The sequence below is a fragment of the Bombina bombina genome, chromosome 1 (genome assembly GCF_027579735.1).
Source record: "Bombina bombina isolate aBomBom1 chromosome 1, aBomBom1.pri, whole genome shotgun sequence".
Taxonomy (NCBI): domain Eukaryota; kingdom Metazoa; phylum Chordata; class Amphibia; order Anura; family Bombinatoridae; genus Bombina; species Bombina bombina.
The window spans coordinates 1195166757-1195183023 of record NC_069499.1 but is presented as its reverse complement, the minus strand read 5'-3'; the positions used below and the strand labels follow the sequence as shown (position 1 = coordinate 1195183023).

The 16267-nt window shown below is 38.1% G+C and overlaps 1 protein-coding gene across 2 annotated transcripts in view; it reads right to left on the bottom strand.

Annotated features, from left to right (window-relative positions):
* Positions 1 to 16267, bottom strand: part of SGCA (sarcoglycan alpha) — a 190014-nt gene that overhangs the window by 27973 nt on the left and 145774 nt on the right. For both annotated transcript variants that reach the window (XM_053700092.1, XM_053700094.1), the window contains exon 6: positions 2232 to 2394. In XM_053700092.1, the coding sequence (XP_053556067.1) occupies positions 2232 to 2394 (163 nt within the window). The remainder of the gene's footprint in view (positions 1 to 2231; positions 2395 to 16267) is intronic.

Below are 16267 nucleotides of genomic sequence, written 5' to 3'. Positions count from 1 at the left end.
AGGATTTTTTCAACCTTAATTCCGATTGGCTGATAGAATTCTATCAGCCAATCATAATCTAAGGGACGCCATCTTGGATGATGTCACTTAAAGGAACCTTCATTCATCGGGTAGTCGTCGTCAGAAGAGGATGCTCCGCGCCGGATGTCTTGAAGATGGACCCGCTCCGCGCCGGATGGATGAAGATAGAAGATGCCGTCTGGATGAAGACTTCTGCCCGACTGGAGGACCACTTCTCCCGGCTTGGATGAAGACTTCTCCCGGCTTTGTTGAGGACTTCTTGCCGCTTCGTTGAGGACTTCTCCCGGCTTAGTTGAGGATGGATGTCGGCTCTTCAAAACTGTAAGTTGTTAGGTTTTTTTAAGGGTTTTTTGGGTGGGTTTTATTTTTAGGTTAGGGCTTTGGGCTGCAATAGAGCTAAATGCCCTTTTAAGGGCAATGCCCATCCAAATGCCCTTTTCAGGGCAATGGGGAGCTTAGGTTTTTTTAGTTAGGCTTTTATTTGGGGGGTTGGTTGTGTGGGTGGTGGGTTTTACTGTTGGGGGGTGTTTGTAATTTTTTTTACAGGTAAAAGAGCTGATTTCTTTGGGGCAATGCCCCGCAAAAGGCCCTTTTAAGTGCTATTGGTAGTTTAGTTTAGGCTAGAGGTTTTTTTTTGTATTTTGGGGGGGGCTTTTTTATTTTGATAGGGTTATTAGATTAGGTGTAATTAGTTTAAATATCTTGTAATTTTTTTTAATTTAGTGTAATTTAGTGTTTTTTTATGATTTAGGTAATTGTATTTAATTTAGTTAATTGTATTTAATTTATGTAGTTTATTTAATTGTAGTGTAAGGTTAGGTGTTAGTGTAAGACAGGTTAGGTTTTATTTTACCGGTAAATTTGTATTTAGTAACTATTCTACCTAGTTAAAATAAATACAAACTTGGCTGTAAAATAAAAATAAACCCTAAGCTAGCTACAATGTAACTATTAGTTATATTGTAGCTATCGTAGGGTTTATTTTACAGGTAAGTACAGTATTTAATTTTAAATAGGAATTATTTAGTTATTAATAGTAGATTTTATTTAGATTTATTTTAATTATATTTAAGTTAGGGGGTGTTAGGGACTTAGGTTTAGGGATTAATAAATATAGTATAGTGGCGGCGACGTTGGGAGCGGCAGATTAGGAGTTACTAAATGTAGGTAGATGGCGGCGATGTTAGGAAAAGCAGATTAGGGGTTAATAATATTTAACTAGTGTTTGCGAGGCGGGAGTGCGGCGGTTTAGGGGTTAATATGTTTATTATAGTGGCGGCGATGTCCAGAGCGGCAGATTAGGGGTTAATAAATATAATGTAGGTGTAAGATTAGGGGTGTTTAGACTCGGGGGTTCATGTTAGGGTGTTAGGTGTAAACATAAAATGTGTTTCCCCATAGGAATCAATGGGGCTGCGTTACGGAGCTTTACGCTGCTTTATTGCAGGTGTTAGGCTTTTTTTCAGCCGGCTCTCCCCATTGATGTCTATGGGGAAATCGTGCACAAGCACGTACAACCAGCTCACTGCTGACTTAAGCAGCGCTGGTATTGGAGTGCGGTATGGAGCACAATTTTGCTCTACGCTCACTTCTTGCCTTTTAATGCCGGGTTTATAAAAACATGTAATACCAGCACTGTAGGAAAGTGAGCGGTGACAATAACGTGCATGTTAACACCGCACCCCTCATAACGCAAAACTCGTAATCTGGCCAATTGCTTGTAATGCGGCTACGGTCGAGTAGGTTTTATTGGTATACACAAGCAGTCTTACTTCTACCGTGCTTGATGTAATATGAGAAGCTTTGCTACTGAGTGCATAGCTTCCTTGCAATTGAGGGCCACTTCAAATACCATTGCACAATTGCGTGTGCTGGTATTACGAGTGGAGCGCAAATATCAAGCTTGCAAAGAGCACTCCACTTGTAATCTGGCCCTAAGTAAATTAAAACAGTTTTAAACCATCTTATTTACTAATAACAAATATTTAAATTTTATATGCTGTTTAGTGATCTCATTCTTCAGATGAATATGAATAAAAAAATAATCTTCCCATAAACAGAATATTGAACCAATCAGTATGTTATTGTACAGTATATTTCTTTTTAGTTATGGCACTTTCTCTGACTTCATCAAATTTGCATATTAATACACACTAACAATTGCAACCAGCTAGCATTTCCATCAGGACCAATACTTGTATACTACATACCATGGTCAGATTGCACCAGTCAATGTGGAACTTCTCGGGCAAGCGGGTACTGCATGATATGAGAGGCTCCCTTCCTTCCTGGCAAAGCTGCAGATTCTGGGGTCTCTTGGACTCAAGCAAACAGTCTGGGAAGGGCAGTTCTGAGCCGAGTTTGATATAAACTCTAGGATGAATAACAGGGAAAATCTGCTATGAGTGTGTTTAGTAGAGAGATAAGTGGGAGCTTTGTATTTTATTCGGAGGAACAATGCAAAGTCATTTTAGGATGAGTAGAGGATGTACTAAGAGAAGCAAGGTGTATGAGTAGTGATACAAATGTGAGATTTACATGTCTGAAATTCACAGAGCCGTGTTAGTTTGCTGGATGTGGGAGGATAGAGCAGTGTAAGGTCAATGGAGTGGATGGAGGTTATTGTTAGTGGACAGGGTGTGGGTTCAAGAGAAAACCTTACCTAAAAAGGTATTTTCAAAATGCAATTCCCAAAAATATGATGAGCTTTGTGAAGCTAGGGTGCTCAAGGTTACAACAACAAATGAGCATCAAACATTGATGATCCTGCTTAATATTTTTTTACGTAATAAGTGAAAGTTCCAAAGGATTGGCCAGTTGTTTTTTTTAGTAAAAAGCAGCTTGAGTTCTGGTTAGAGGCTTTTATATGTCATGAAGGATTGCCTCAGCATTTGCCAAGGATGAAAGGTTAACAAAGGATGTTACGTTTGTATACATTAATCGAAGAGATGCGTCTCTGAAGTATCATATTACTTGCAATAAGTGGTCAAGCAAGACCTCTCTCCATCTGAAACAGTCTATAGGGTATATTTATTAAAGTGCGGGCGGACATGATATGAAGTAGCGTATCATGTCCGCCACACATCGATAAATGCCGACAACATACACTGTCGGCATTTATCATTGCACCAGCAGTTCTTGTCAATCGTCCGCTAGCAGAGGGTGTCAATCAACCTGATCGTATTCGATCTGGTTGATTTCTGTCCGCGGCCTCAGAGCAGGTGGACAAATTAGGGAGCAGCGGAAACAGGGACATCAAGCTCCGTACAGAGCTTGATAAATCAGCCCCTCTGTCTGTCATCAAAAACACCCATTTAATAGGTTGTAGTCAATGGCCTTTTGAAATGTATTGAGAGAGTCACAAGCTATGAGAAAAAATTACTACAAACTGAAAATATTCCTTAAGAGAGAAATTCCAATGATGGAGAAAATAACGTTGTAAAGGAAATAAGTGGAAGCCAAATTAAACAGTTTTTATAGCCACACAAAATAAGCCCAATTGTCTTTGTGTTAAGGCAAGCTGAGGTCTCTTGTTGAAGGGAAGGCATTTTGGGAAAACAGCAGGTTTGAGTCTGGAATTATAAGGACCCTAGTAGAGGGGTCTAATGAGTTTTTTAGGTAGAGGCTGATTATCCACTGGTGACTTTGAAAGCACGGCATAAAAATATGTCTGTGCCAGTACTGGCTTATGGAAAAAGGTCATTGAGAATTTCAGTTAGGTAGGGTGAGACTAAGATTCCTGGTAGGCAAAGCATAGCTAGAAATGTAGCTAAGATCTTGTTGAAGACCAGTGGAGGTATAGATAGGTAGGAGGGTTAAAGGGATAGAAAAGTTAAAATTAAACTTGCATGATTCAGATAGAGCATGTCATTTTTAACTACACTTCTATTTTCAAATGTGCTTTGTCCTCTTGGTATCCCTTGTTGAAAAAGAATATGCACATATCCTACACTAGTGGGTGCTAGCTTCTGATTGGTGCCTGCACACATTTGTCTCTTGCTAACTAGAGGTGTTCATCTAGCTGGCGGTAGTGCAATGTTGTTACTTTAGCAAAGGATAACAAGATAGTAAAGCAAATTTGATAATAGAAGTAAATGGGAAAGTTGTTTAAAATTCTATGTTCTATCCAAATTATGAAATCAAATTTTGGGGTTTTCTGTCCCTTTCAGCCATAAACTGAAAATGTTTTGAAAGATATAAACATAGCACTTTGGATGATTTTGGATATACAGATAAGTATTTTGAGGATCAAAAGCAGACGTATATTGGCTAGAATCCATGTGAAAAACTTGTTGAGGACCTTAGAGTCCAGAACTGGGCTTAAATTACAGAGGAATGGGACAAATAATTAATAAAAGTATTTTGCAAATTTGTTTTGCCACACATAAATAAGCATTATGGGCTAGATTACAAGTAGAGCGCTAAATATCGCTTGCATGCGATGTGCGCTGGTATTACAAGTAAATTGCAATGCCAACGCAAGCTTGAGTTCACATTGCTAGGAAGCATTGCGCTCAGGAGAGCGCACTTCCATAGGCTCCTTTGGGAGCCTCGTTCTGATCCCGTCAGAGACGGCCTCAGAACCCTGCGCAGCGAAGCGGTAAGCGATGGGCAGCAGTTTGTAAATATATATGAATATATGTGGTAATATGTGTATATACACATGTTAACACATAAATATAAGCATATACATATATATTTACATTGCAGTCTATAGAAACACATTTCCCATAGACCGCAATGTAAAGGCACTTTTCTGTACCGTTTTTTTTCTAACACCCCCCTCCCACCAACTTTAAAGCCCCAAAACTGCTTAGTGCAGTTAATTTTTTATTAAATCTAATCTCTGGTTAATTTTCAGAGGGCTAATTGCTACCGCAAGCTCACAGTAGCAATAACCAGTCACTTGTAATGGTTGGTTAAAGGGAAATTAAAAGAAGCAGAAAAACAGCAGCACCTTATAAATGCAAAAATTCTTCCTTTATTGGTTTAACATCATGGCAGACAAGAGATACAACGTTTCGGTCATACACTGACCTTAATCATGTTCTAAATAACATCATAACTGCTCACACTTTATACCCTTACTTAGAGGGGAGGGGCTCAATTACCTGGTTCAGGTGTAATCAAGTACATTCCTAACCTACATACTCCCTCTAGTGGTTGTTAGCAGAGAGATCATTCTTCTTTAACCCTCAAAAGACCTGTAAATACATACAACCTAAGTTAAAAACAATATACAACATATTTATATATTTGAATTAAAAATACTTGAAACTAGCAAAAAATGTAAAATTCCCAGAATCACATATATTGTCTAATGTAAGTACATAACCCACATGGTACTTATTTATGGTTCAAGGAGAGACATGTATGTTAAAGGGTTATCCCCCAATCTATTTCTTTATTCATCCCTATAGGGGCCAAAGATTGTAGGGTATATATCCAAAATGTTTCCCTACTTTTCAGCATTTTAACCCTATCACCCCCTCGCCTAGGTCTTTTAATATGTTCAATGATTTGAAACCTAAGTTGCGAGATTGAGTGACCAGCCTGAAGAAAATGACCTGATACTGGGGCATCAAGGTTTTTTGTACGAATATTGGATTTGTGCTCATTTATGCGATCCCTGGCCCTGCGTGTAGACTCCCCTACATAGATTTTAGAGCAGGGGCATTTAATCAGATAGATAATAAAATCTGTATTACATGTGTAGTATCCTGAGATATTATATCTCTTTCCTGTTAGGGGGTGTAGAAACATTTCACCTTTGATCATGCTGTTGCAGTTGCAGCATCCTAAACAAGGATAGCAACCCATCCGGGGACTACTAATATGTGTCTGTCTCAGACCCTTCTCTGGGCCAATGTCAGCTTTGACCAAAGTGTCCCTAATATTTCTACATCTCCTATAGGCTGGCATAGGGGGCTCTTGGAATTCTTTGATATGCTTATTTAAATCCTTTATCATAGGCCAATGTTTCCTGATGATACCATTTATTTTGTTACTAAGTGGGTTAAACTCAGATACAAATACAAGTCTCTCCTTTTTCTGAAATTTCCTATTTACATTATTTCCCTTAGGAATTAGTTCCCTATTTGGAGCCTCAATTTCTTTAATTTGACTATCAATCAGGGATTTTGGAAAACCCCTTTTAAGAAAACATCTGCCCATCTCTTTGAGTCTAGAGGTCATCTTATCCTTATCTGAGACTATTCGCTTCACACGTAGAAGCTGGCTCTTGGGCAAACTTCTAATCAAGGATGGAGAGTGTGCACTATCAAACCTCAATAGGCTGTTCCTATCACTCATTTTTTTGTACAAGTCAGTTTTTAAAGTCCTACCATCCTTGATTATCAGTGTGTCCAAGAAAGGGACCGATTCCTCACTCAGGTTCAATTGAAATTTTATAGATCTTGTTGAAATGTTTAAATCAGCTACAAATGCATATAAGGAGTCAATGTCGCCCCCCCATATGCCAAACACGTCATCTATGTACCGAAACCAGCAAAGTCCATATTTCTGGAACATGCCATTAGTGTATACAAACTTCTCTTCATACATGTTCATATAGATGTTGGCATATGTGGGGGCGACATTTGACCCCATAGCAGTCCCCTGGCGTTGGATATAAAACTGACTCTGAAAAAGGAAATAGTTACAATAAAGAACTAGTTGCAGTAACTCCATAACAAATTCCCTCTCTGTGGTGGTTAGCAAACCACTGGATGTGATAGCCTGCTTAGTAGCATCTAAACCACTATTATGTGTGATAGAAGTATATAGGCTACTCACATCCAGTGTATAGAGAATAAATTTATCACTCTGTAAAACCACCTCCTGTAATTTTTGGAGGAAATCCCCTGTGTCTTTAATATAGGATATGGCTGTAATGACCAATGGTCTTAATATCCTATCCAGATATATAGATACATTAGTCAAGATGGAGTTGGTACTTGCCACTATTGGACGGCCCGGCGGTTTATCAAGATTTTTGTGTATCTTCGGCAATGTGTAAAAGTCTGGTATGGAAAATTTATCTGGAATCAAAAAGCTTTTCTCATTTCCAGTAATTAGACCATTACACATTGCCTTAGACACACATTTCTCAAGTTCTTTTTTCACTTCAAATGAAGGATCCCTATCCAGTGGCAAGTAAACATCCCCATCCTGAAGCTGAGCCTTAATCTCCTGTATATAGTAGTCCCTGTCGAGTATCACAGTGGCCCCGCCCTTATCAGCCGGCTTACATATTATATGTTTGTTACTGCTGAGATATTTCAATGCCTTAAACTCTGCTGATGGGAAATTAGGCTTGGTTTTGCTTTTGTTCACTGTAACTCTGTTCTGTAGTAGGCTTACATCTTTTAGCACCAATTGAATAAAAGTGTCTATGCTCGAATTATGAATAGCAGGTGTAAAGCTACTCTTATTTCTAAGGTTTAATTTGCCCAATGTTAAATTGTTACTCAAATGAGACTTATTGCAATAATCAGTAACAGTATTACCAAAAAATGCTTTCAATTTTAGAGTCCTGAAAAAGGAATGGAGATCTTTATGCAAGTCAAAGAAATTACACTTAGACTGGGGGCAAAATGACAGTCCTTTCTCAATAACACTCTGTTCAGTTTCTGTCAGAGTATGTCCGGATATATTTACCCCCAAATCTACTTGGTCTTGTTGCGGGCCGTCCTCTGGGGCCGTTGCTTCTGCTGCACAGGTGCCTTGCTGGTTCCGACTCCGGCTGTGTTTTCTTCCGCCTCAATGTTTTCGCTTGAGTCCCCCGACGATGAGTCGCCTGTTGATGATGTGGAGTGTCCGCGCCGGTCACGTGCGCGTCGCTGTCTCCTCCAATTGGTTCCTCCTTGGCGTCTATTGTTGTCATCTTGAGCGCCCGCTGCCCACCGGTACACATTCCCACTCCGGTAATCTTCTTCATCACGGAGGAATTTCTGCCTTTTACGGGCCTCAATGATTTTCTGAAGCTCCGCAATGTTAGCATTTGTTGTGGCTAACAGTTTATCCATATCATCAGCGGACAACATGGATTTCAAGACCTCTTCCAAATGTGTAATCTCAGTGCCCTGCTTCTCCAAATCTTGTTGCAGATATTCAACGGTAAGCACTAAAGGAGACAGCGACGCGCACGTGACCGGCGCGGACACTCCACGTCATCAACAGGCGACTCATCGTCGGGGGACTCAAGCGAAAACATCGAGGCGGAAGAAAACACCGCCGGAGTCGGAACCAGCAAGGCACCTGTGCAGCAGAAGCAACGGCCCCAGAGGACGGCCCGCAACAAGACCAAGTAGATTTGGGGGTAAATATATCCGGACATACTCTGACAGAAACTGAACAGAGTGTTATTGAGAAAGGACTGTCATTTTGCCCCCAGTCTAAGTGTAATTTCTTTGATTTGCATAAAGATCTCCATTCCTTTTTCAGGACTCTAAAATTGAAAGCATTTTTTGGTAATACTGTTACTGATTATTGCAATAAGTCTCGTTTGAGTAACAATTTAACATTGGGCAAATTAAACCTTAGAAATAAGAGTAGCTTTACACCTGCTATTCATAATTCGAGCATAGACACTTTTATTCAATTGGTGCTAAAAGATGTAAGCCTACTACAGAACAGAGTTACAGTGAACAAAAGCAAAACCAAGCCTAATTTCCCATCAGCAGAGTTTAAGGCATTGAAAGATCTCAGCAGTAACAAACATATAATATGTAAGCCGGCTGATAAGGGCGGGGCCACTGTGATACTCGGCAGGGACTACTATATACAGGAGATTAAGGCTCAGCTTCAGGATGGGGATGTTTACTTGCCACTGGATAGGGATCCTTCATTTGAAGTGAAAAAAGAACTTGAGAAATGTGTGTCTAAGGCAATGTGTAATGGTCTAATTACTGGAAATGAGAAAAGCTTTTTGATTCCAGATAAATTTTCCATACCAGTCTTTTACACATTGCCGAAGATACACAAAAATCTTGATAAACCGCCGGGCCGTCCAATAGTGGCAAGTACCAACTCCATCTTGACTAATGTATCTATATATCTGGATAGGATATTAAGACCATTGGTCATTACAGCCATATCCTATATTAAAGACACAGGGGATTTCCTCCAAAAATTACAGGAGGTGGTTTTACAGAGTGATAAATTTATTCTCTATACACTGGATGTGAGTAGCCTATATACTTCTATCACACATAATAGTGGTTTAGATGCTACTAAGCAGGCTATCACATCCAGTGGTTTGCTAACCACCACAGAGAGGGAATTTGTTATGGAGTTACTGCAACTAGTTCTTTATTGTAACTATTTCCTTTTTCAGAGTCAGTTTTATATCCAACGCCAGGGGACTGCTATGGGGTCAAATGTCGCCCCCACATATGCCAACATCTATATGAACATGTATGAAGAGAAGTTTGTATACACTAATGGCATGTTCCAGAAATATGGACTTTGCTGGTTTCGGTACATAGATGACGTGTTTAGCATATGGGGGGGCGACATTGACTCCTTATATGCATTTGTAGCTGATTTAAACATTTCAACAAGATCTATAAAATTTCAATTGAACCTGAGTGAGGAATCGGTCCCTTTCTTGGACACACTGATAATCAAGGATGGTAGGACTTTAAAAACTGACTTGTACAAAAAAATGAGTGATAGGAACAGCCTATTGAGGTTTGATAGTGCACACTCTCCATCCTTGATTAGAAGTTTGCCCAAGAGCCAGCTTCTACGTGTGAAGCGAATAGTCTCAGATAAGGATAAGATGACCTCTAGACTCAAAGAGATGGGCAGATGTTTTCTTAAAAGGGGTTTTCCAAAATCCCTGATTGATAGTCAAATTAAAGAAATTGAGGCTCCAAATAGGGAACTAATTCCTAAGGGAAATAATGTAAATAGGAAATTTCAGAAAAAGGAGAGACTTGTATTTGTATCTGAGTTTAACCCACTTAGTAACAAAATAAATGGTATCATCAGGAAACATTGGCCTATGATAAAGGATTTAAATAAGCATATCAAAGAATTCCAAGAGCCCCCTATGCCAGCCTATAGGAGATGTAGAAATATTAGGGACACTTTGGTCAAAGCTGACATTGGCCCAGAGAAGGGTCTGAGACAGACACATATTAGTAGTCCCCGGATGGGTTGCTATCCTTGTTTAGGATGCTGCAACTGCAACAGCAGGATCAAAGGTGAAATGTTTCTACACCCCCTAACAGGAAAGAGATATAATATCTCAGGATACTACACATGTAATACAGATTTTATTATCTATCTGATTAAATGCCCCTGCTCTAAAATCTATGTAGGGGAGTCTACACGCAGGGCCAGGGATTGCATAAATGAGCACAAATCCAATATTCGTACAAAAAACCTTGATGCCCCAGTGTCAGGTCATTTTCTTCAGGCTGGTCACTTAATCTCGAAACTTAGGTTTCAAATCATTGAACATATTAAAAGACCTAGGTGAGGGGGTGATAGGGTTAAAATGCTGAAAAGTAGGGAAACATTTTGGATATATACCCTACAATCTTTGGCCCCTATAGGGATGAATAAAGAAATAGATTGGGGGATAACCCTTTAACATACATGTCTCTCCTTGAACCATAAATAAGTACCATGTGGGTTATGTACTTACATTAGACAATATATGTGATTCTGGGAATTTTACATTTTTTGCTAGTTTCAAGTATTTTTAATTCAAATATATAAATATGTTGTATATTGTTTTTAACTTAGGTTGTATGTATTTACAGGTCTTTTGAGGGTTAAAGAAGAGTGATCTCTCTGCTAACAACCAGTAGAGGGAGTATGTAGGTTAGGAATGTACTTGATTACCCCTGAACCAGGTAATTGAGCCCCTCCCCTCTAAGTAAGGGTATAAAGTGTGAGCAGTTATGATGTCATTTAGAACATGATTAAGGTCAGTGTATGACCGAAACGTTGTATCTCTTGTCTGCCATGATGTTAAACCAATAAAGGAAGAATTTTTGCATTTACAAGGTGCTGCTGTTTTTCTGCTTCTTTGGATTCTACAAGGGACTATTGCAGGGTCCCTACAGCGTGCACCTACTTGCCTGGGTACTAGTGCTGGGCCTTTTATACTATATACTATAAAGGGAAATTAAACCACAATTTTTTCTTTCATGATTCAGATAGAAAATATAATTTTAAACAACATTCCAATTTGCTTTATTCTCTTGATATACTTTTCTGAAAAGCATATCTAGGCTCAGTAGCTGCTGATTGGTGGCTGCACATAGATGCCTTGTGTGATTGGCTCACCTATGTGCATTGCTATTTCTTCAACAAAGGATATCTAAAAAATGAAGAAAATGAGATAATAGAAGTAAATTGGAATGTTGTTTAAAATTGTATTTTCTATCTGGAGCATGAAAGAAAAAATTGTGGTTTAATTTCCCTTTAATTATTACGCACCCGATAATTTAGGGCTACACTTGTAGTCTTGCCCTATATGTTGCAGTGTCAAAGTATCCCTTTAATATGTTATGCCCATGAATTGCTCAATTTTACCTATATTCATTTTGTGTTGCAAAGACCACTTTGTGAACCACAATACATTTACATTAAATTGTATTTTTTTTTTTTTTTATAAACAAAGATTTTTTGAATAACTGCATAACTGTTTTACTGATATAAACCTGAATCAGGTTTATCCAAGAATGCAACTAATAACAAGGCCACCAAGAGTTGTGATATCAGGGCTGGTACAGGCACAGTGGGTGTATAACAAATCATGAGCTCACATTATTGCAGCATTGCTGCTCACCAGCACCGCTGCTTACTGCCTGGCTGTAGATTATTAATAAGAATGCCTTGTGCTCTCACAAGTTCTTGTTTTATTCCTTCCTGAGCATAATGCTGTGAAAAAAAGTATAGTGCACACTGGGTAACGCAGGGTAGTGTCTGTCTGGAAATCATTTTTAAAAAAAGGGAGTACAAGGTATTGCGCCTAACAACTCTTGGCTGACTTGGATGTCTATTTGGTCCCAGATGTTAGAGGTAACTGGATAGTTTGATAGATTGTAGTGCAGTGTGTTTAGCATAGGTCTTTCTATTTAAAGCACTGTCTCATGCTACTGACTAGAGTATATGCATAAGTTATGTATATGTGTATAATACTTATATATATGTAGCTCATACCGGATATGTATGAATAATTATGTTTGTGTGAGTGTATATGTGTATGTATGTGTATGCATGTGCGAGTGTAAATGATAATCTTAAAGGGACATGAAACCCAAATTTTTTCTTTCATGATTTAGAAAGAGCATGCAAGTTTAAACAACTTTCCAATTTATTTCTATTACCTAATTTGTTTCATTCTCTTGATATCCATTGTTGAAAAACATATCTAAATAGACTCAGTAGCTGATCGATGGCTGCACATAGATGTCTCGTGTGATTGGCTCACACATGTACATTGCTATTTCTTCAACAAAAGATACTTAAAGAATTAAGCAAATTAGATAATAGAAGTAAATTGGAATGCTGTTTAAAATTGTATTTTCTATCTGAATCATAAAAGAAAATATTTGGATTTTATGTCCCTTGAACTTCCCAAAGTTCAGTGAAAATTGTGTTTATTGTTAATGATATCCACCAATTTAGCTTGAAGATCACAGAATACCATAATTGATTTATTAAATGTGTGTCTACTCAATGTAGGAAGTAAGATTATTAGAGGTTTGCAGAGGGGATGGATTTCCTGGTGCCCTAAAGATTGTTGCACTGGATGTGTGTTTAATTTATTATGAAAAGTAAAATATTGCTATATGTATCTATTTGTACATTTATGGTTGCTAATAAATTTCATTAAACTTTAAAAAAAACAATGATTTCCTGTGTTTTACTTACCCTGTTTTTAAATATCAAATGTAATATTTTAAAGTGGACAGCCATGCTGCACCGGGCCCACTGGGATGTACTTTCCCCTTGGGACAAAGTTGCCAGTATTCCCATGATTAGAAGGAAGTGTGGAAATAATAATGAGAGCCTATGATAATACGAATTTCACTTGAAACAATCCAAGGAAAATTTGAGTAAAGATGAGCACATTTGTTTGTGAATATTACTCCACTTTAATGACTGACTTAGATGTAATAGAGATTGAAGTAAAAATAAAGCACTATCGGCTAGATTACGAGTTTTGCGTTATGAGTAAAAAAGCAGCGTTAAGGCTCATAACGCTGATTTTTTACTACCGCGGCTATTACGAGTCTTGTAGGTACAGCTGTCCCGCACACTTTTTTGGCCGTACCGCAAATGAACTTACGCAATTTCCGTAAAGTCTTTTTTCAATGGGACTTCCATTGCGCCGGTATTACAAGCTTTTTTTTTTAGGCCAAAAAGTGAGCAGTACAGCCTATCCCACAAGATTCGTAACGCATTCTAAATTCAGTATTTATGAGTTTTACACTACAAAGTTGTAGCATAAAACTCATACTAAATTGCTAAAAAGTACACTAACACCCATAAACTACCTATTAACCCCTAAACCAAGGCTCTCCCGCATCGCAAACACTATAATAAAATTATTAACCCCTAATCTGCCGCTCCCGACATCGCCGCCACTATAATAAACATATTAACCCCTAAACCGCCGCACTCCCGCATCGCAAACACTAGTTAAATATTATTGACCCCTAATCTGACGCTCCTAACCTCGCCGCCACCTACCTACATTTATTAACCCCTAATCTGCCGCCCCCAAAGTCGCCGCCACTATATTAAATTTATTAACCCCTAAACCTAAGTCTAACCCTAACCCTTACACCCCCTAACTTAAATATAATTAAAATAAATCTAAATAAAACCTACTATTAATAACTAAATAATTCCTATTTAAAACTAAATACTTACCTGTAAAATAAACCCTAAACTAACTACAATATAACTAATAGTTACAGTGTATCTAGCTTAGGGTTTATTTTTATTTTTACAGGCAAGTTTGTATTTATTTTAACTAGGTAGAATAGTTACTAAATAGTTATTAACTATTTAATAACTACCTAGCTAAAATAAATACAAATTTACCTGTAAAATAAAACCTAACCTAAGTTACACTAACACCTAACCTTACACTACAATGAAATAAATTACCTAAATTAAATACAATTAACTAAATTAAATACAATTACCTAAATTACAAGAAAACCCCCCACTAAATTACACAAAATAAAAAACAAATTACAAGATATTTAAACTAACTACACCTAATCTAATAGCCCTATCAAAATAAAAAGCCCCCCAAAATAAAAAAAACCCTAGCTTAAACTAAACTACCAATGGCCCTTAAAAGGGCCTTTTGCTGGGCATTGCCCCAAAGAAATCAGCTCTTTTACCTGTAAAAAAATACAAACAACACTTAAACCCCCAACAGTAAAACCCACCACCCACACAACCAACCCTAACTAAAAAAAACCTAAGCTCCCCATTGCCCTGAAAAGGGCATTTGGATGGGCATTGCCCTTAAAAGGGCATTTAGCTCTATTACAGCCCAAAGCCCTAACCTAAAAATAAAACCCACCTAATAAACCCTTAAAAAACCTAACACTAACCCCTTGAAAATCCACTTACAGTTTTGAAGAGCCGACATCTATCCTCAATGAAGCCGGGAGAAGTCCTCAATAAAGCGGCAAGAAGTCCTCAATGAAACCGGGAGAAGTCTTCATCCAAGCCGGGAGAAGTGGTCCTCCAGACAGGCGAAAATCTTCATCCAGATGGCATCTTCTATCTTCATCCACCCGGCGTGGAGCAGGTCCATCTTCAAGACATCCAGCGCGGAGCATCCTCTTCTGCCAATGACTACCCGACGAATGAAGGTTCCTTTAAGTGACGTCATCCAAGATGGCGTCCCTTAGATTCCGATTGGCTGATAGAATTCTAACAGCCAATTGGAATTAAGATTGAAAAAATCCTATTGGCTGATGCAATTAGCCAATAGGATTGAGCTTCAATCCTATTGGCTGATCCAATCAACCAATAGGATTGAGCTCACATTCTATTGGCTGATTGGAACAGCCAATAGAATGCGAGCTCAATCCTATTGGCTGATTGGATCTGCCAATAGGATTGAAGCTCAATCCTTTTGGCTGATTGCATCAGCCAAGAGAATTTTTTCAACCTTAATTCAGATTGGCTGATAAAATTCTATCAGTCAATCGGAATCTAAGGGACGCCAGATCTAAGATGTCGTCCAGATGAAGACTTCTGCCCGTCTGGAGGACCACTTCTCCTGGCTTCGTTGAGGGCTTCTTGCCGCTTCGCTGAGGACTTCTCCCGGCTTCATTGAGGATGGATGTCGGCTCTTCAAAACTGTAAGTGGATCTTCAGGGGTTAGTGTTAGGTTTTTTTAAAGGGTGTATTGGGTGGGTTTTTTCTCAATGCCCATCCAAATGCCCTTTTCAGGGCAATGGGGAGCTTAGGTTTTTTTTAGTTAGGGTTTATTTGGGAGTTGGTTGTGTGGGTGGTGGGTTTTACTGTTGGGGGGTTGTTTGTATTTTTTTTACAGGTAAAAGAGCTGATTTCAGTGGGGCAATGCCCAGCAAAAGGCCCCCTTTTAAGGGCCATTGGTAGTTTAGTTTAGGCTAGGGGTTTTTTTTATTTTGGGGGGGGGGCTTTATTATTTTGATTATTTTGATATAAGATTAGGTGTAATTAGTTTAAATATCTTGAAATTTGTTTTTTTATTTTGTGTAATTTAGTATATTTTTTTTGTAATTTAGGTAATTGTATTTAATTTAGTTAATTGTATTTAATTTAGGTAATTTATTTAATTGTAGTGTAGTGTTAGGTGTTAGGTTAGGTTTTATTTTACAGGTAAATTTGTATTTATTTTAGCTAGGTAGTTATTAAATAGTTAATAACTATTTAGTAACTATTCTACCTAGTTAAAATAAAAACAAACTTGCCTGTAAAATAAAAATAAACCCTAAGCTAGATACAATGTAACTATTAGTTATATTGTAGCTTGAGTTATTTAATTTTAAATAGGAATTATTTAGTTAATAATAGTAGGTTTTATTTAGATTTATTTGAATTATATTTAAGTTAGGGGATGTTAGGCTTAGTTTTAGGGGTTAATAAATTAAAATAAGTATAGTGGTGGCGACGTTGGGAGCGGCAGATTAGGGGTTAATAAATGTAGGTAGGTGGTGGCAATGTTATGGGCAGCAGATTAGGGGTTAATAATATTTACATACAA